The 21,351-nt window shown below is 38.0% G+C and overlaps 1 protein-coding gene across 3 annotated transcripts in view; it reads left to right on the top strand.

The window, feature by feature from the left end:
* LOC126413549 (uncharacterized) overlaps positions 1 to 21,351 on the top strand; it is a 241,448-nt gene that overhangs the window by 202,427 nt on the left and 17,670 nt on the right. For all 3 annotated transcript variants that reach the window (XM_050083275.1, XM_050083273.1, XM_050083274.1), the window contains one exon: positions 14,174 to 14,323. In XM_050083275.1, coding sequence (XP_049939232.1) covers positions 14,174 to 14,323 — 150 coding nt within the window. The remainder of the gene's footprint in view (positions 1 to 14,173; positions 14,324 to 21,351) is intronic.

Here is a 21,351-nt window from a genome sequence, read left to right as displayed (position 1 = left end):
CATTTGACTTTCTGTTAAGGGGTTTTGATCTGACACTTCAATAAACAAATTGACTAAATGTAATAACTTGCTACTTCAGTAGGTCAATCCTGCCAATTCCTTGAAAATTACCAGCCGGTTGTAACTAAATACCCATTCCAACCAAGGAGATTTCGTCCTTCTCATGTGCATTATAAAGGTTGACAAACAAGCTAACTAAAGCCATATTGTTGTTAGCAGCCTGATTGCACCATCCAGATAACACCAAAAACCGAAAGGAAAAAAAAAAAATGCTTTAGGGAAAGAGTGCCAGGCCGCAACAGGTCTGCACTAATGAGATGATGATGGTTTAGGATTTTTCCAAACAATTAGATCTTTACTTGTGCAATTAAAAGTAGAGGGGCACTAAGGATGACTGAAATATGTTCACATCACAATCACAGTTCTTTTAAAATTTTTGTTTGAACTGAATTTTCTGTGAACTATCACAGCCTCATTTATAGATAAGTCCCAATGCATTTATGTCATCATTTGGAAAATCATTTAAAACCCCTTCCAAATACAATATTAATTGCTTGCATCTATGATTAAGCAAGACGTGAAGTTGAATCTCTGTCCATGTGGCAGTCATCTGAGAGGATTCAGTTATGGTTTAGCACAGCTTTTTAGCTCTTTGAAGGATACTGTAACAGGGATAGACCTTCTTATTAACTGTTCAGATTATTGTGTGCTGTTTCCTAGTCTTTCCTTTGAGAAAGTTGATAAGGTTTGGGTATGTGAAAGTCGACTTTTTGCTTGTAAGTCTTTACAACTTCAATCTAGTGCTTGTTTGTATTTAGATATCTTTAACCATTTTGGGACCCTCAACATTTCCAGATTCTCGGAACATTATTTGACTGGTGTATGTTGACAATGTGGCTCCAAAACCGTTTCTTAGTAGCTGTGCAGCACGCTTTTTACTGTCTTCTAACTAGAGTTTTGCAACATGGAAATTCAATGGTACTTTGCAGCCAGTTATGGTTAGTTTTTGAGGAGGTACTTTCAGCTTTGTGTGAAACAATCCATCGTTTCTTTAATTGTGACTTTATATATGACAGCTAATGTTTAAGACCTTTTCTTTTTTTTTTTTCATCACCGAAGTTAGTCTTTGATAATATGCAATTTTCCTTAAAGTCCAATCTTTTTACAAACTCCTTTTCAGAAAATCTCTTCGTAAGATGTTAGAGGCCTTTCCTTGTCATAATTTTGGCTTTTGAAGGACGTAGGATAAAAACAGAATGCTTTCAAAATTAATTTCAGAGATGATGTTTTTTTATAGCTAACAACTAATTAATATAAAACAGCTCTACAAAATCAAACTGCAGTATTCAGCAGGTACTGTTTTAAATTTCCAGTAGAGAAATGATATTTCTATAACACTGCAGTAACAAGTATGCAGGGAAACGACCAGAACTATGACAAAAAGGACGATTACTAATAAAAGTAGTAAATAATATGAATGAAAATAATTATAAATGACGACACATACCTGGAGCTTTGGACAAGTAAAAACACACTTTTAACACATTCTGCAATGCCCAATCAGACTCTCACAAGAAGTTACGCATTCCAGGAATTACTTGCATTTGAAAAGTGGACTTTTGGCCAGCTGTTAGGGCAAAATACACCTACATGGTGCTTTTGAGTAACTTAAACATACTTGCAGTGCACCTTAGCAGTTAAAATTTTGACTGAGAATTTCTTTTGGTGTATTCCTCCTGTGAGAAAATTTTCAGGGTAGGTTTTGAAATGTTGGATTGGACCGTTCCCGTGTTAGTAAATCCATATACAAGTAATCACAGTGAAACTTATGTATTTGTGATCCTGGATACTTTAACCAAGAGCACAGAAGGAATATACTTGTGGAAATTATGCTTTTAAAATGTTTGTAGCAGCATAACAAGCAGTGCATAGACAAACTAGTTTCACTGTATGATTAAAATTTCTTGCCTTGCTTCTTGATCACGTGGTTTTATAATATTCCTTACTATTTCACTACCTTCACGAAGACTTGTGTGTCCCTTCTTGCAATCTAAAGATATTGTAGAGGCGGAAGATATAATCCTAGTGGCTAAAGGTTCACCAGTCATTAATCTGTGCATTGTTCTTGCCAATATAAAAACAATAATGAAACAAAAAAAGTTGTTACAGAAATGTGTGCTGCCATGCCGTGCCATGCTACACGTTCTGCCGCGTCTCAGTTTGTGCCTAACCTTATATTTTGGTCCATGTTATTGCAGTCATTATTGTTGTTCCTAAATCTTAATCTGCATTATTTTGTCCATAGTGAATTAAGAATTTGTTTTAAATGTTTGTATGACAATTACCACTCAAACAACAAGCATCTTGCGACAAAAAATAAGTTGTTGATACAATTGCACAGCCAATATGTATAAATTGTTTTGTCTTTTGTTTTTCCCTCCTACCTTTTGCTTCATCTCTAATGATCTAACTGTCAGTCATTCATTAAATCATGATGACTCTTTCCATTCTTGCTTCATACATAATTTTTTTAAGTATTGACATACAGCAAAACTGTCTGAAAATGTCATGAAATTTCACAATACCTTCATCATCTCATTGTACAAGGTTGTCTGTAGCAAGACTTGCATCATTGACGCCATTCATCATGCACATCAGTATGGTCAGCTTTAAATTTTCACCATCATTCACACACAGCAACATCACTCATAAAATTTTCTCCATGTACTTTGCTCGTTCTTCGATGAATGTGTGCTGCATTATTCCCTTTGACTTGCCAGAAACAAATAATGCTTTGCAATTTGCACACGGTAGCAAAATCAGTTGAGGTGGCTCTTTTTATGTGACTGCAGCTCCACACAGTCTGGTCTTGAACTCGGCAGTGACAGAGTGGTGCAGGAGATGCACAATCACTTTCTGTGAACGCAACCTGCTTGTTGCATGTCTGGCATTTATGCTGTACTATGAGAACTTTAAAAAAATTACCCTCATACACATGCATCATGTATATAAAAAATATCACCACCACTTAGTGTGTTATACAGGATGGCAAAGTGGTCATTTTTCAGGAGGGAATCCCTGTCCAGAAATGCAAATTTTGGCCCTGCAGTGCACCTGAGTTTGAGAAATGTGGCATGAAAATTTCTTCTAATGTGTTTCATATCCAATTAACCACCAGGCTGAGGTAAAGTAACATCCGTGCCTCATAGCCTTCCTGCACATGCACCGCAGCTTTCCAAAATCCTTTGTTCTCGTCCTAGTGTTGTTCAGATATGTGATATAATCACATCAACAGCTCTACTGCACTGATACACAAATATAATATTAAAATGGCCAGTATGCTGCTTCTATGCAGAAAGGTTTCCCAGCAGAAATACTCCACATAATTCATCATTCAGATCAGTTGAGAAAGTTTATTTGGAGCAAAAACATGCCCTTGGACAGCTTCCGGTGATGCTTTGTTAAAGCTTCCCAGTAACCCTACATTTCTCCATGATGGTTAGGCAGCTTAGGATGTCATCTGGAATGACTCAACATGGCTGCAAAATTTCTGTTGTCAAAGATGTTGGATACTGAGCCATGACTGACTTCCACTTTTTACACTATTGCCTCAGTTGTGACACACAGGTCTTCAAACACTAGGTCCTCCGTGTTTCTTGAATTACCAGTGCTTTGCAGGGAGATGATTTCCTATTTCATTTTTTGTCATTTGGACTTGTTTGTTTTCATTGGAAGCATCTGTGCCATCTAACCACTCTGTCGTATGATGGTGCATTGTTGCCATACACTTCCATCAACCCAGCATGGATTATTGCAGCACTGTTCCCCTACAAATGAAGAAAATAAGTTACTGAAGAAAATAAGTTACTGTGTGATAGTCCACAAGAGGCTACATCATTTTGTTTTGCCTCTTCAAGTGTCGTGGTGCAGTAGTGTGGTGTGAGGATTTCAGTGTTTATCATACTGCAGACATGTATGTACAAACAGAAGTGGTGATTAAATATTTGACCACCCCTCCCAGTTGTGATCCAACATTAGTTGTAAATGTGGCAAAGCCTTCTCCTTCTGTGCAAATCTTGCCTCTCTACATGTTCATGTTCCATAATGTTCACAATAAATGACAGTGACTCAGTGTTCATTCCAACAAATCTTTATTTTATGTAATAAAATGGTACACCTGCAGCTGTTCTTCTGATGTTATTTATTATGTAGCTATCAGTTCTGGTGACTGAATACACCATCTTCAGGCCTCAATCGACACTGAGGAGTAAACTCCAATCATATACATGATCGCATCAGTGGCCAACATCTGTGAACTGATTGTCGTAGACTACTGTAACAGTAACGTTATGTATGCAACCATCAACTAACAAATGAGCCACTTGGTAGTTGATGGTTGCAAACACAACATTGCTGTTACAGTAATCTATGGAAATCAGTTCGTATATGTTGGCCACAGATGGGATGTTATATACAACTGGAGTTTACCCCATCAGCGTCAGTGAAGGACTGAAGATGGTGTATTCAGTCACCGAAATTGGTAGCTATATAATAAATAACATCAAAAGGGTGGCTCTCACTATACCGTAAACAATCGGTTCATCTGCCTGTAGAGTTTTCATGTTGCCTGTCCCTTGACTCCCTGATGATAGATACTGGTTAGACAACAAAAGCAATGTCGATGAAAATTCGACTAAATACCTACCACACAAAGGCCACACAACTCCAGTCCATGGGCAGTAGCTGAAAGTTAAACTATCGACTGTACAGGATTCCTGCATGATTCATTTGAAAAAAGTCTAAACTTTCCTTTAAGTTAGTTTATTGTTTTTAAAACATGGAAAATGGCTATCAAGTCCATATGTAATATCTCAACATGAATTATGCTATGTTACTGACTGTCTCTGTTGAAAGTTCACACCCGAAGGCAGGCAGATCATCTTGAATCGAACCCGATATTCTGAATGTTCTAAACAATCACTGACCCACAGCTACTTGCGAGTTAAAACATGCAGTTGTTCAGGAAGCTTCTTATAAAAAAGTGCTCACCATAACGTCTCATAATCTGCACGAAACACAGCACGCAGAGTTTATGTACAACATGAACTGTTCACAAGCAAATATCTCCTAAAACTAAAATAAACCACTCACAAAAGCCCAAACTTTCACAAAATACTCAGTTCTGTCATTGCTTTTCGCCAACAGCATGAGAACCAATCAAAGGTGCGAATGACTTCTTTTTGGCACAAATTTGATCAGTGCAGTTTATAATAGGTGTTCACCAGAAGACAGCTCCTGTGAGACTATCTCAACTCGTAGAGCTGAGGCACAATGCTCTACTCAAATGCATGGGAAATGCTGAATTCCTATTGGCTAGTATGTTAAGCAACCAGTTGGATCGTCTGGAGCACTTGTATATTCATGGTATTTCTAATGTCAGCCAATCAGATTACCACAAGTAACTTAGACTAGAAATCTCGTAATTTCAAAACTAAATAAAATTTAATGAAAACAAAATAAGATTCCTTTCCACAGATTAAAATACTAATAAATTTAATACTCAGCACCCCTTCTGGCTGCCTTTCACAAAATCATTTTACTAAAATATTACATTCTCACTTTATGTATGTCCCATTAGCGCTCTCTCTCTCTCTCTCTCTCTCTCTCTCTCTCTCTCTCTCTCTCCAAAACTCTCACACAACCAAAATAAATGAAATATTTTAATTTTCCGCATTACTTTACTTTTAATTGTCAGAAATCTGTGGTAATGAAACTACAGAACATTCTAGAAAATTAGGTTACATTGACCTATCCTCTTGGTTGTAGTTTCAAGTGATACTACAGATGAATGCATTACACTGCCTAACTCAGTTTCACAATGCCAGAACGGTTATTATATGTTTTAGGTAAAAATTTATATCTCTGAAAGTATCGAAGTTATTGATTTGAAATTTAACAGCATGGTTGTTTTATCCACAGAATTTCGTATATTAAGTATGAAAAAATCGAGTAATATTATAACAGTACTTCTTCAGATTCCTAGAGAGTATGTGCAACGTATTGCACACAGCGTTAGACAAGTATATGGCTCACTCAGCCCTGTAGCCAGTGTCAGCTGTGACAGCTTGAGAACCAAAATCTCCTCTCCTCCCGGCTCAATGGCAAGCTACGCCTTCAGTGCAAGATGACAACTCATAACAACTTGCTGCATTACAAAGTGTACCATTTTATTACATAAGTGAATGGCCAAAGTCCCTCAAACCTTCAATCAGAAAGAAAACGTATGAAAAAATCTATATTTTGGCCCCAGTAGGTTCAGATATTGTTTCTCAAGTATTAAAACAGCTTCATGTGCATTATCAAACATTCGTTCTGATTCAGCACAGGTATTTATCTTAACTCATCAAACCAACTGATGTCAAATCAGGCAAAAGGGATGGCAGTGTTTTATCCTAAAATTACTTTGACATTGTTTGCCAGTACTTAATTGCTTCACATTTTGTTACTATTAACGTGTTGACAATCCTTCCTGTACATTATGCCAGACACCAATGCCAGGAAGCTATCACACTCAACATTGATGCCTTTGTTGTGGTCCCCATCTGATGCACTCATACACACACCACTGTAGTCACAGAACGTATCAGAGCGATGCAACAGTACAAATTAACAAGTACAGGGTATATACATACATACATACATTAATCCTTGTTCCATAGATCATGAATACGACATTTATTATTTATACAATCAAAAGCCTTTGAGGGACCACAGAATATCCCAATGGGTGATGTCTGGTTATACAATGCATTTAATATTTGATCAGTGAAAGCATATATAGCATTTTCTGTTGGAAAGCATTTCTGAAAAACAAATTGACTTTTTGTTAGTACTTTGTTTTTACAAATATTTAATGCTAACCTTGAATACATTACTTTTTCAAGAATTTTGGATGAAGCTGTCAGAAGTAGATTGGGCAGTAGTTGTTAGCATCAGACCTATCCCCTTTTTTATGCAATGGTTTAAAAATAGCATATTTCAGTCTACCTGGAAGAATACCCTGTTTCAGTGAGCTACTACATATGTGGCTGAGAATCCTACTTATTTGTTGGGAAAAAGCTTTTAGTACTCTATTGGAAGTGCCATCAATTCCATGTGAGCTTTTACTTTTGAATGAATTTATTATTTTCCTAGTTTCAGAAGGAGAGGTGATTTGAATTTCAGTTTTATCAAATTGCATAGGTACTGTCTTTTCAATATATTGCCTTGCATTTTCTAATGAATAACTAGATACTATTTTCTCTACAGCACTTAAAAATGATTATTAAAAATGTTTTCTACTTTTGACTTCTTGTTAACAAACTTTTCATTGTTTGATAGAAATAGTGTTCCTGTGCTCTCAGTTGCCCTTTTCCCTTTTAACAGTATTCCAAATTGTTTTAATTTTATTATCAGATGTGCTAATCTCAGACATAATGCACATATGTCTGAACTTTTCAGTAACTTTTCTTAATACAGTGCAGTAGTTTTTATAATGTTCCTTTGTTTCGGGATCATTACTCCTCCTAGCAGTAAGATACATTTCCCTTTTCTGTTTACAAGATATTTTTATCCCTTTAGTAAGCCACGGCTTTTTACGTGGTTTCTTACAATTATATTTCACTGTTTTCTTAGGGAAACTATTTTCAAATACTCTCGCAAAGGTACCATGAAATAGGTAAAATTTTAAATTAGCATCATGTTCCCTGTTCACCTCATCCCACTCTGTTACAAGCTTTCCCTAAAATTTTGTGTTGTTAAATCGTTAATTAAACGCACTATTTTGGAGGACTGTTTTGCATTATTGTCGGGAGCTATATCATATATTGTAAACTAGCTATGGATTATGATCAGACAGGCTATTCTTAACAGGAAAAGTTTTTATTTGATTAAATTTATTTTGGTCTTTGAAAACATTATCTATCTGTGTGCTGCTTTCCTGTACTACTTGAGTAGGAAAATCAATAACTGATGTCAAATTGAAAGAACCAAGTTATACTTCAAGATCAAGCTTTCTATCAGACTCTTTCAGAAAATCTACATTGAAATGTCCACAAACAATAATTTGCTTTCCTCTGTCTGGCAGCTAGCACAACAAAGAATCCAAGTTTTTTAAAAAATAGTTGAAAATTTCCCAAAGGGGACTTATACATGGCTACAATTATAAAAGTGCCATTATTTAGTTTGTAAGCTAAAATGGGGACATCAAATGATACTACACATGACCTCAAGCCCCCACCCTCTTGGGTGGGGTGGGGGGCAACTTTTAAATCTTAAATGCAAACCCCCATTTTTTATTGCAGATTTGGATTCTCCATAAAAAAGTAATCAAGTTTTGTCTGAAACATTTTTTAAAACCATCTGAATTTCGAATAATGTTTTCGCTTGGCTGTCGTCTGTTTGGGAAACAATCCGCATACAGATGCGCAGCTGCAGCGTAATTGTTATGGCGTTCACCTAAAATTAACATCATATCGACATTCTCTGTAGAAGGATAGTGAGCCATGTTTCACTAAAGAATAATTTCTTTTGTCATTTGATGTTTACGGTTCACAATCTGAAAGTGAACTGACGTCTAATCACATTGCACCGACCTTTTTACTGAACCATAGTTCGCAGTTTGGCCACGGTAGCGCCACAGTCAGGTGAGTAAAGCAATTGTGAAGAGTTCCCTAACGAGATTTTAATGCCATTCCACCTCCCTCCATCAAAAAATGTGGTGGGTAGGATACATTTTGTATTAAAAAAAAAAAAAAAAAAAAAAAAAAGCTTAATTTGGCGTAATGAAAGAATTGGTGCACATTTTGTATCGATTTGATGTGTCCTCCTTGGATCATTCTAAATAAATCTGAGTTCTTCCGCAGTTTTAATTTTTCTTGATTTCTGTGCCATCCATCAATGGTTTTAAAAAAAAAAAGTTTCAGACAAAACTTGATTACATTTTTATGGAGAATCCGAATCTGCAATAAAAAATGGGAGTTTCCATTTGAGATTTAAAAGTTGCCCCATCCAAGAGGGCGGGGGCTGGAGGTCACTTGTAGTATCATTGAGCTTATAACTTTCAATGGATAAGCTTATAAACTTTCCTTACCCACTACTTTTACCCGATGTACAGTTTTCGAGATAATCTCATCCGAAACTTCAGATGGACCACCCTGTGTATGTTGCTCTTAGCAAAATTTTTTAGTGGCCAGATTTTTCACACTGCGACAGATTTTAACGTATATGGCAACTCCTCCTCTCTCCATAGTGTCTCTACATGTGCTGAAAGCATATATCCACCTACATTTTAGCCGGCCGCGGTGGTCTAGCGGTTCTGGCGCTGCAGTCCGGAACCGCGGGACTGCTACGGTCACAGGTTCGAATCCTGCCTCAGGCATGAGTGTGTGTGCTGTCCTTAGGTTAGTTAGGTTTAAGTAGTTCTAAGTTCTAGGGGACTTATGACCTACGATGTTGAGTCCCATAGTGCTCAGAGCCATTTGAACCACCTACATTTACCATTTCCATACCTGTGACTATGACATTGTTCATGACTAGTTGGCTTTCATGATGTTACGATGCAAGTTACTAGATATGGGTGTAACATAATTAAGGCATACCTGAATGTGTGGTGTAGGAAATGTGTAAACCAAGAAATTCTGCAAAGTGATACAGAGATGCTTAAAACATCTGAACAAGTGCAGATTGATAGCGGAGTGATAACTGGTCAGCGAAGGACAGTATAACGGCTCTGTCCCTCCAGAAGGTCAGTCACTTCTACTTACAAGCTCAAATTGTCCTTAATTTGGTGATGTAATTTTAGTTACTTATTCTTTATTTGACCACCTCTTATAATTCATCATCTATCAAAATGCTCATTGCAAAAGTGGTAAAATATTGAAACCATGTTTATTACGATAACATGCTTTGAAATACATTTTATACACAACACAATATTTTCTTGGTTACCCTAGCACTGCCTCCTCTGATTGAGTGAATTCATCCAAACAGCATATTTCCTCACATTTTCTATAGTGAGCCTTCATCCTATCAGAGCTTGTTCAGCAAGAGCTTTCTAGAAGCCTCCACATCATGGTTACATGTCACCCAAAACTTCCTTGCTTTGTGTCTTGTGCTACAAAATGCCTTTGTGTTTCTTCAGTACTTATAATAAATTAGCTGTAAAATTGAGCGTTAATTAACAATCAGTAGTTGGCATTCAAGATTAAATTTAAACTTAGTGGGCTTAATTAATGGCACAGATTAATGGTGTGCTTTCAGATGTTCTGCCGAGTTGTTCCCACTTTATGAAAAATACCCAGACGCACACCATTAATCAGTCAAGCTGAGAAAGGCTGAGAGATCAAATAACACAGACCATTGTATACAAATAATCACTTTGAGAAAGTGGGTATTGCTTACATAGATCTGTTAAAAGTGCTTATCTTCAGTTGTACCATTGTACAATAGAATTCTGTGTGCCTTTAATCTGCTCGGAGAATCCACAAGTATTAACTGAGGATATGTGCTTATACTGTAGAGCTAGAGTCTTCAGTGCTAAAAATGGTACTGTGGAGAACAAGTGACAGCCACTGATACTAAACAGCTTATTTTTACTGAGCCTCCTTGCTGCAAACAGGTGCTCTAAACACCCAACCACAAATAAGAATTTTATTGTAATGTTCAGCTTATGATGAATTCTGTTGACTGCAGTGTCCACTTTGATACATACAAATGAAATGCTGTACCAAGTTGCTGACAACTTTTCCACTAAATATATCAAAACACATTTTAGTTGACAGATAACTGAACATTTACCCAAATATGTAAACAAAGATGAGGTGACTTACCGAACAAAAGCGCTGGCAGGTCGATAGACACACAAACAAACACAAACATACACACAAAATTCAAGCTTTCGCAACAAACTGTTGCCTCATCAGGAAAGAGGGAAGGAGAGGGGAAGACGAAAGGAAGTGGGTTTTAAGGGAGAGGGTAAGGAGTCATTCCAATCCCGGGAGCGGAAAGACTTACCTGCTTGTGTCTGTATGTGTGGATGGATATGTGCGTGTGTGCGAGTGTATACCTGTCCTTTTTTCCCCCTAAGGTAAGTCTTTCCGCTCCCGGGATTGGAATGACTCCTTACCCTCTCCCTTAAAACCCACTTCCTTTCGTCTTCCCCTCTCCTTCCCTCTTTCCTGTTGAGGCAACAGTTTGTTGCGAAAGCTTGAATTTTGTGTGTATGTTTGTGTTTGTTTGTGTGTCTATCGACCTGCCAGCGCTTTTGTTCGGTAAGTCACCTCATCTTTGTTTTTATATATAATTTTTCCCACGTGGAATATTTCCTTCCATTATACAAATATGTAAACACTTTTATTTTGTCCGTGCATTCCTTTGGTGTTGTCAGTGTCACGCAAAAGGGCCATAAATCCTTTGGGCTTTTATTGCAGGCGGTTCTGTGAAAATTTTTATTGTGGTTTCATTAATGTTCTGTTGATCATGAGTTTGATCCGATTTTAACGTACTTTGTCCCAAGCACAGAAATAGTGACTCAGTGTTTCTGAAAACATTCTGTTTTTAGTGAAAACAGACATGCTTTCGAACAATCTGCTTTTTGAAAGGAAAAAAAGAATGTATGGGACATAAGTTTCTTTGGCAGATCAACTAATGAAGAAATTGCTTTTTAAAAGTAAAATTTTTTTCTTTTCTTTCATTTCCGGTCAGACTTTTAGCTATTACAGGTAAGTTAAGGTGAAAAGAAAAATAATTTTTTGTATTGTACTACATATGCAGCTATAAATCAAACCATGTGATCAGATGATTACAGTGTGTCCAAGCTGGAAGACAGCGAAGTTGGATGCACAAAGTGCTGCTGGATGTAATTCCCATTTTGACCCACCATTTTCAAGAAAAATATTGATTTACCACATGTGACTGATTTTTAATTGTTGGAAAACAATGAGGCAGACTTGTTGACCTTCACAGATATTTAAATCCACACAGGAGGCAATTATTAAAACATTTTCTGTAGTAGGTCTCATGGCTCCCTTGGTGAGAATGAGTCGACAGGACAGCACTGCATGCCTGTCAAGAAGGTAAGACCTAAATTTTTTGGTCATTCAGACTCCACACTGGCTCTGCAAAATTTCCATTGAAGTCCATGATAGTGGTCTGGGGTTGATGTCTGATATTTGATTAAACTATTAGGGAGTGATGCAGATTACAATTTTTTGAAATATACAACTTGTAAAATTAAGACTCCAAAATGGTATATTATTTACAAGCTATGCTGTGTTTTTGACTACACTGTACAGAACAGTAATTCTGCAAGTGTGTACTAGCAAAACACACTTACCTGCAAGTGTTTCCTAGCAAAGCACACCAAACCTCCGTGGAAACAGTAGTTTTCGATGGTGCTGAGCCTCAGTCACACAGTATTTTTTGGAAGAATACACCACCATGTGATTGTGTATTACATTATTTTTATTCTGTACGATCTAGATTTCAGATTTTATCCCATTATTGAGTACAGTGTAGTTAGTCCACAACACACTATATCTGGTAATGTCAGCCCAAAGCTGATTTGATGTGCTACCGTCTTTAATCTTATCGCCATTGCTTGCAACTTGTTTTAGTCTACCCACACTTCTAATATTAACCTGACATCACTGTTCATTGCTTTTTAGATCTATGACCTGCTTGTTAACTTCCATTTCAGCACAGTTTGTAATTTTTTTTATGTATGTATTTTTTGCTGATTGATATTTTTTATATTTGTTCGCATTTAATACTGTGCCATGTTCTGCACATACACTATGTGATCAAACATATCCAGACACCTGGCTGAAAAAGACTTACACGTTCGTGGCGCCCTCCATCTGTAATTGCTGGGATTGAATATGGTGTTGGCCCAGCCTTATCCTTGACAACAGCTTCCACTCCCGCAGGCATACATTCAGTCAGGTGCTGGAAGGTTTCTTGGGGAATGGCAGCCCATTCTTCACGGAGTGCTGCACTGATGAGTGGTATGAATGTCAGTCAGTGAGGCCTGGCACGAAGTCGACGTTTCAAAACATCCCAAAGATGTTCTATAGGACTCAGATCAGGACTCTGTGCAGGCCAGTCCATTACAGGGATGTTATTGTTGTGTAACCACTCTGCACAGGCTGTGCATTATGAACAGGTGCTCGATCGTGTTGAAAGATGCAATCGCCATCCCTGAATCGCTCTTCAACACTGGGAAACAAGAAGATGCTTAAAACATCATTGTAGGCCTGTGCTGTGATAGTGCCATGCAAAACAAGAAGGGGAGCAAGCCCCCTCCATGAAAAACACGACCACGCCATAACACCACTGCCTCCAAATTTTAATGTTGGCACTACAGATGCTGGCAGATGACGTTCACTGGGCATTCACCATACCCACGCCCAGCCATTGGATCGCCACATTGTGTACTATGATTTGTCACTCCATACAGCACTTTTCCACTGTTCAGTTGTCCAATGTTTACGCTCTTTACACCAAGTTAGGCGCCTTTTGCCATTTACTGGCGTGATGTGTGGCTTATGAGCAACTGCTCAACCATGAAATCCAAGTTTTCTCACCTCCCCCATAACTGTCACAGTACTTGCAAAGGATACTGATGCAGTTTGGAATTCCTGTCCGATGGTCTGGATAGATGTCTGCCTATTACACATTACGACCCTCTTCAACTGTCGGCAGTGTCTGTCAGTCAACAGACAAGGTTGTCCTGTACACCTTCTAGTTTCCACTTCACTATCACATCAGAAACAGAGGACATAAGAATGTTTAGGAGTGCGGAAATCTCGCGTACGGATATATGACACAAGTGACACCCAGTCACCTGACCACGTTCGAAGTCTATGACTTCCACAGAGCACCCCATTCTCGTCTCTCACGATATCTAATGACTACTGAGGTGACCGATATGGAGTACCTGGCAGTAGGTGACAGCATAAAGGACCTAATATGAAAAACGTATGTGTCTGGGGGTGTCCAGATACTTTTGATCACATAGTGTAGGTGTCATTGTTGACAAGAAAATGTCATGAAAAAAATTCTAGTACTATGGCAGAAAAAAATTTGAGTTCCAAGAAGTCAAAATATAATACACTATAAAAATATTCATTTACAGAACATGTTGGCGATGTGAAAAAAAATTTATCAAGATTGATGGTTGCAATAAGATGACATGCACCTGTGGGGCTCTAATGTGCTACATTTGCCGCAAACCTGTAAAAGATTACACACATTTCAATGGAGAAGGCGGTACAGAGTACCATAAGTAAGTATATCCTGTCAGTTTGAATTCCTTGTCATAAAGGGGGGGAAAATATCTGTGTAGTTTATTAAATGACTTAAACATATGTATGAATTATTTTTTATATAGATTCATATTGCATGTATGTTCTGTCAACAACCTATCTTGGGTGGCTTCTGTAATCCAGCTTTTCAGTACTTTCTAATAGACCCTCTTCTATCTTCCATTCTCACACTATCAGAGATATTAACTACTCTCCAATATCCTTGACATCCATTATATGAAACCAAACTCGTGCTTTTCTCATATGACATCCTGTAAACCGTATATCAAAGCAGTCGAGCAGATACAGTATTTCTTCACTTTTGAAAAGAATTTGACTCGTTATCTCACATATGCTTATAAACGATAGTACAGTCATTTGGGTTATTAAGTGAAATTTGTGACTCGATTGGTTAATTGGTGGGGAAGATGCAGCCAGCACGATACGAGGGCTATTCAGAAAGTAGGGATTTTGACATTAAGAAAAAATTAAGTACAACATATATGTTATTATATACATCTGAAAGAGCGATTGACATACTATTTTCCACATAGTCACCAGATACATTGAGGCACTTATCATAGCCGTGGACAAGCTTTGAAAGACCTTCGTCGAAAAATTCTGCCACCTGAGACTTCAGCCAGTGAGTCACGCTCACCAGGAGTTCCACGTTGTCATCAAAACACTGCGTTGCAAGCCAGTTCTTCATCTTGAAAAACAAATGGAAGTTGCTTGGTTCAAGATTGGGGCTGTAGGGCAAATGAGGGAAAATTTCCCTTTTGAATGAATTAAGGAGTTCTTTAGTGCGGTTTGCTGTGTGAGGTTGGGCTTTGTCATGTAAAAACAAAATTTTGGACGTCAGCTTTCTTCGGCATTTGTTTCGAATTGCTTTTCTGAGGCTATGCAAAGTTTGACAGTACCAGGCAGAATTTATGGTTGCTCCACATTCGAGAAAATAATTAAGAATCACACCTTGCCTATCTCAAAGCCCTGTCACCATCAACTTCCTTGTTGCCAAGGTTTTCAAACATTTTCTCAGTTTTCTTTTCTTTTCTCTCTCTCTCTCTCTCTTTCTTTTTTTTTTTTTTTTTTTTGGGGGGGGGGGGGGGGGTGTAATTTTGTCTCGCAGTTGATGTGTTTCACCCAACTCTCGTCACCCGTTAAGATTCGATCCAGTAATGAATCACCATGTTTGTGGTAGGCTTCCAGAAATGTCAACATTGCCCCCATTTGCTGTTCTTTATGGTGCTCTGTAAGCATATTGCGCACCCATCGTGCACAAAATTTGTGGTAGCGTAGCTTTCGAGTGACAATTTCAAACAACAAAGTCCATGAAACTTGTGGAAAAGAAAGCAACAGCTCTGTTATTGTGAAGCGATGGTTTTCACGAATCGTTTCATCAACTTTAGCGACAAGATTGACAGTCACAAAGCTCGGGCATCCACTCTTTTCTTCTTCATGAATGTTGATTCGTCCATTTTCAAACCGAATGCCTCATTTCCATACGGTACATTCACTCATTACGTTGTTTCCGTACACTTCGCATAGTTTATGATAAATTTCTGTGTGTTTTAGGTTTTTTGCCAACAAAAACCGTATCACATATTGCACCTCACAACTGGCAGTATTTTCGATTGCAGTGCACATTTCAAATTCAAATATCGAAAAAATCAGATGCGCAGGGACTTTCCCGCTGTCACGGATGGATGCCTACTGAGCTGCTGAGCATGCACATACCAAAATATACGCGATAGGCATGCACCTAGAGGCATCAGATGGAAACGTTCCCTACTTTATGAATAGCCCTCGCATTTTGGATGCAGAGTCCTTGACCGATATAGAATAACTTCAGGTGTGTCCCAGGGACGTGTGTTGTGACACTTTCAGTTCATGTTTTACATTAATGACCTTGCAGACAATATTAAAAGTAAGCTCGGAGATAATATTAATAGCAACCTAAGACCTTTCACAGGTGATAACAGCTATATATAATGAAGTACTGTCTGAGAAAAGCAGCAGAAATATTCAGTTGTATCCTGATAAGATTTCAGGGTGGTGCAAAGATTTGGCAACTGGCTTTAAATATTCAAAAACATAAAATTTTACACTTCACAGATTGAAAAAAGATGTAGTTTTCTCTGACTACAATATCAGTATACAATATCACTGAGTCACAGCTGTAATTGGTCAGTTCATTCAAATATACGGGTGTGACAATTTGTAGAGATAAGAAATGGAACAATAACATAGGCTCAGTCGTAGGAAGAGCAGCGGGCAGATGTTGGTTCAATGGGAGACTACTAGAGAAAAGCAATCAGTCTGCAAAGGAGATTGCATACAAAGCACTCGTGCAACCCACCTTAGAATGTTGCTCAAGTTTGTGGGGTTCATGCTGAATAGGACTTACTGGAAAGAACAGTGCAAATGGTCACAGGTTTGTTCGATCCATGGGAGTGCATTTGTTGAAAAATCTAAACTGGAAAACTCTGGAAGACAGACACAAACCATCCCATGGAAACCTTTCTAGTAAGTTTCAATAACCAACTTGTCGTGAATCTTGGATTATACTACAACCTCCTGCATGTTGTTCCAGTAGGGATCATGAAGAAACGATCAGGCATTTAAGCAATCATTCCTCCTGCACTCCACATGTGAATGGAATGGGGAAAAAGCCCTAATAACTGGTGCAGTGGGAAATACCCTCTACCATGTACTTCACAGTGGTTTTGTAGTGTGTGGCTGTAGACATTATTTTTGTTTCCATAGTTTGCTTAATTGGGTTGCAATAGATGCCCAACAATGCTGTAAGACAGTGGCTGCAATGTACAAGGGATACTCAAAAGAAAACAAACTTTTTTAACTTATAGTTTCGTATTTTAAGCACAAACCTTCAATTCCTTTCAAAGTACTCTCCACTTGCACTAATACACGTGCCTAATCTTACATTCTATTTTTGAAAACATTGTTTAAATTCATCTTTTGTGTACTTCAGTGCCTTCATTGATTTTTTTTTCTTCACCTCATCAAAATCAGCAAAAATTTTCCTTTCTTGTCTCTTCCCATGCTAGGAAACAATACAAGTCACTTGGGGCAAGGTCAGGTGAGTATGGGAGGGTTTGATTTCGCATGATGTACTTTCTTGGTACGAGGTGAACCCGAAGATTCCTCCACTAATTTGATTATTGCCTTGACTCAGGATCCTAAGCAACATTGGGATCTTTCTTTCAAAGCACAATATGCTTCCGGATGACCTTGTTTTTGTTCAGCAGTCAGCAGTCGTGGCACAAATTTGGCAGCCACCTTTTCATTCCCAAATCTTCTGACACAATTTGCTATACTGAACTAAGTCACACTCAACAGTGCCACAGTCTCTTAAATGGTCAATCATCAATCTTCGTTGATGATTGCATGAATACTTTCAACATTTTCAGGTTTCGGGCCATGGAAGGCCTGCCAGAATGAGGTTTGTCATCAACTGACATTTCACCATTTTTGAAATGGGAAAATCACTATAGCACTTGAGATTTCTCCATAGCATTGTCCTTGTATGCTGTTTTTAACATTTCAAGAATTTTTGTCTCCACTTTTTCATAGCAAAAAGCATAATTTCCCTACTGCATGCACTTCATGAAAATCAGCCATTGTAAAAATGACAGTCGTACAGAACAGTTATCTCTATAAACTCTGTTGAAACTAGTCCTTGACCGCCTTTGGTGACTGCAGTTGGCTTGCTGATCCTAGAATGTTTGCTCTATGTGCTCCTAGTGACAAAACACAGTACTAAAAAAGCTCTGACCACCAAAACATTAGTATGGGTTCGTTTGGGTACCCCCTCACCTGTAGCAAATTTGTGTGAGAATAACTTTCTCTCATACTTTTAGTGGTACTTATGTAAGTTGCTTCTGTAATACTTCCATATGAACTGGATTGGCCAATTTTTAATATATCAACAGTTCTGATTTCATTGTATTTATTATAGTTTGATTTGCTGTGCTAGGCTCTGAAGGCACCACTATTGGGTACTAAATAATTAACTTCTGCTTGTCGCGTGGGAGGTAGCACCTTGTGTGAGAGAAGGGTGAAAAATTGTTGACTCAGTAGAGAGGTGGTGCTGATATCAACAGAATGTTATTTTTGTTATGTTGGCATACTCCGTGCAGTAATGTATATCAACTGTTGACTTCATCAGCAGAACTGTTTTGTTCATGCTAATTTTTAAGGTAATAAAGTTATGTCTGATTTTGCTCGCCTCTTTCTGTCAGATTTGTAAGCTGGAAAACTGTGCCTAGGTAAAAAAATTCTTTGTTTTCAATGGTTTGTAACATTTGGAACAAATGGAAATTCATTCAAAGTTGGATAAGGTTTATAAGGAGTCCCTTCATTTTCAACAGTAGATAGATGTGTGTCTTGTGTGAGATGTGGCTCCACCCTTCTTGAAGATAATACAAATGAAGTACTTCCCAAAGCTGCAACCACAGATGAAGTCTTGCAAAAAGTTAACTGTTGGAAGCTGACCAGAAGCCTGTTTGAAAACAGCTGTATTTGGACCACTTTATAGCCACAAACAGGTTTTGTGCTCAGATTTGTTGCTGTAGGTCCAACACTTCATATCGGAAACAAAACAGAAGGTGAATACCACTATTCTTGTACCAAAAGAGGCAAAGTTTATTATGGACTGTGTGCTATAGTAAGCTAACAGGGTGTATATTACCTGGGGCAACCGGGAGATCCGGGAAAAACCCGGGAATTTTTCATTGTGTTAGTTTTCTGTTAAATTTTTGTCATTTTGACTGGTAAGAACCGATACTCTAACAAAGGATATTACTGTATCCCGCTACTGCAAGATAATACTTCAACAATAAAACATAAACTAGAGAAAAAAAATGAAAATAACTTAAATTGCAGAGGAAATGTGCCATGTATGACGACGACACACAGTGCTCATGCGAGCCTCTGCCAACAGCAAAATGTGTCAAAGGCTTTTGGAAGACAATGCAATGCTTCATAGCAACAAATTGCCTCCAATGAGCGTGACATCACAAATGTTTACATTAGATTTGTTTTAGCAGTTACGAGCGGACTCATGCATGCACAGTTGAATCGCGTTTGAGTAGTAGATTCTCCCGCTTCTGGCTACAGGAATGTGACTGTTGCCTGTGCAAGCAGCTAGATGCTGGGGAAAGGGGGAACCAAATTCATATTCTTGACCAAAAAAAAAAAAAAAAAAAAAAAACTTGTTTCTCAAAGCTCTAGCATCCAGCGCACGTTGGTCTATAGATCGTTCATATGATTTTGAAATGCATCCCTGTTGGTTTCTGAAAATTTTTGAACATATTTTAAGTTGATTTCTGAGTGAATCATAAGTTGATTTTTGAATGTGGGCATAGTGTACATGATGTCTCTGTCAAGAGAATCCTCGTCGCATCTAGAAATGAACTTTCCTCAGACAAAAGGGGACGGGGCTATACGAGCTGAGTGGAGTAAAGCAGAACGGATGAATGCCAATCACGGTCTGATTATGTGGTTGATTGGGTTTGCGAGTGATAAGTGCTGTTATAATTACCAGAGAAATCCATAGATTCAGACTACCAGAATGGAAATAAATGACTAACAGGTGAGAAAGATTACGTATTATCTTCTCGGTGTATCCAAGAAATGGGATTTTGACAGAAAATTTTCAGCCCAATCACTTCACTAGTAAGGACCAGTTGTACAGTTCCCGGCTAGCAGCCGTTTAAGTTCTATTCTGGAAGTAACGCAGAAAACATGTTGTATGAGCACGTAACAACGCCTAACCGGAGAATAATTGCAGGATAACTGAACCTGTGATTCTGGCAGGGTTAGTGAAGTTAATCGGCGAACAAATTTGTCCAATGGCAGGAATAGCTACAGAATTGGTGGTGACAAGATTGTTTGTTAGAACAAGGAAGGAGAAGCAACGAGGACATCACAAAAATTATGGAAGAGTAAGGCGATTCCAAATTTATAAAAATTTCGTAATACTACTTCTCAATCTCATGCTTGAGAAACTGGTGCGTATGAATGAAGTGTGAAATCATTTCCTATAAAGCTTTTTGCTTGTAGTAGGCCTTATAGCCATTTGATATTGGTACTTTGTAAATTATATTGTCATATTATAAAAATGACCATTTGTGCCAAAACAGTCTTGATTATTTGGTGTGTGTTACAAAATGACAAAACAGACGTAATCAGATTGAGAAATCACACCAGTCTTGGGTATTATTTGTATTTACAGCTTTTTCAGTATTATATATCGACATTTCGATTTTTCATGTAGCAAAACGTTTGACGAACTCTGATGAGGTAATAGATTCTTCCGCAGAAAGGAAAGCATGCCATGGAAAGCTGTAACAAGATTAGAGAGAAGAAAATGCTAGGAGCTAAGGATTGAAGAAATGTGTACTTTCTTGCATGTCTCTTGTCTTTATTGGTTTTATGTATCCTGTATTTAATTTTATGTCGCACAAAACAGCAAGTTATTAGCTAATAGGCAATAAAGAGTGCAGATTTTCTGAAGAGTCCTTGTTCTCCAGATTACAAATAATCCCATCCGCTATTAATTGCAAGATTTTTTTGTAAGAGGGGGCAGGCTGTCAAACCGGCCGACTGGGAGCAGGAGAGGCACCACAGGTCATTTCAATTTCCACTGGCCTGAATATAGTTTGACGGCCACCATTACAAAATATACACGTTTCAATTCCACAGAGCTAAATACAGTGACATGCGATAGAAGAATGCTGTATGAAGAGGCGTGGCACTGCACTTGGGCACACTTACGACCAAATAACATGTCTTACATTCCCTCGACACACATATGTTTTGTGTTTCAGACTTTTCAGAAAGATGTGCACTACAAGATGACCATTATTATTATTATTATTATTATTATTATTATTATTATTATTATTGACCCAGTTAGCAAATATCATAGATCCGGGGCTTATGCGCAGAGCAGTCTGAGTTATAGTGGGTAGTCTCCATGTGACCC

Source organism: Schistocerca serialis, chromosome 1, assembly GCF_023864345.2.
Source record: "Schistocerca serialis cubense isolate TAMUIC-IGC-003099 chromosome 1, iqSchSeri2.2, whole genome shotgun sequence".
NCBI lineage: Eukaryota > Metazoa > Arthropoda > Insecta > Orthoptera > Acrididae > Schistocerca > Schistocerca serialis.
Note: the sequence above shows the minus strand (reverse complement) of the source record. Positions and strands in the feature narration are given on the sequence as shown.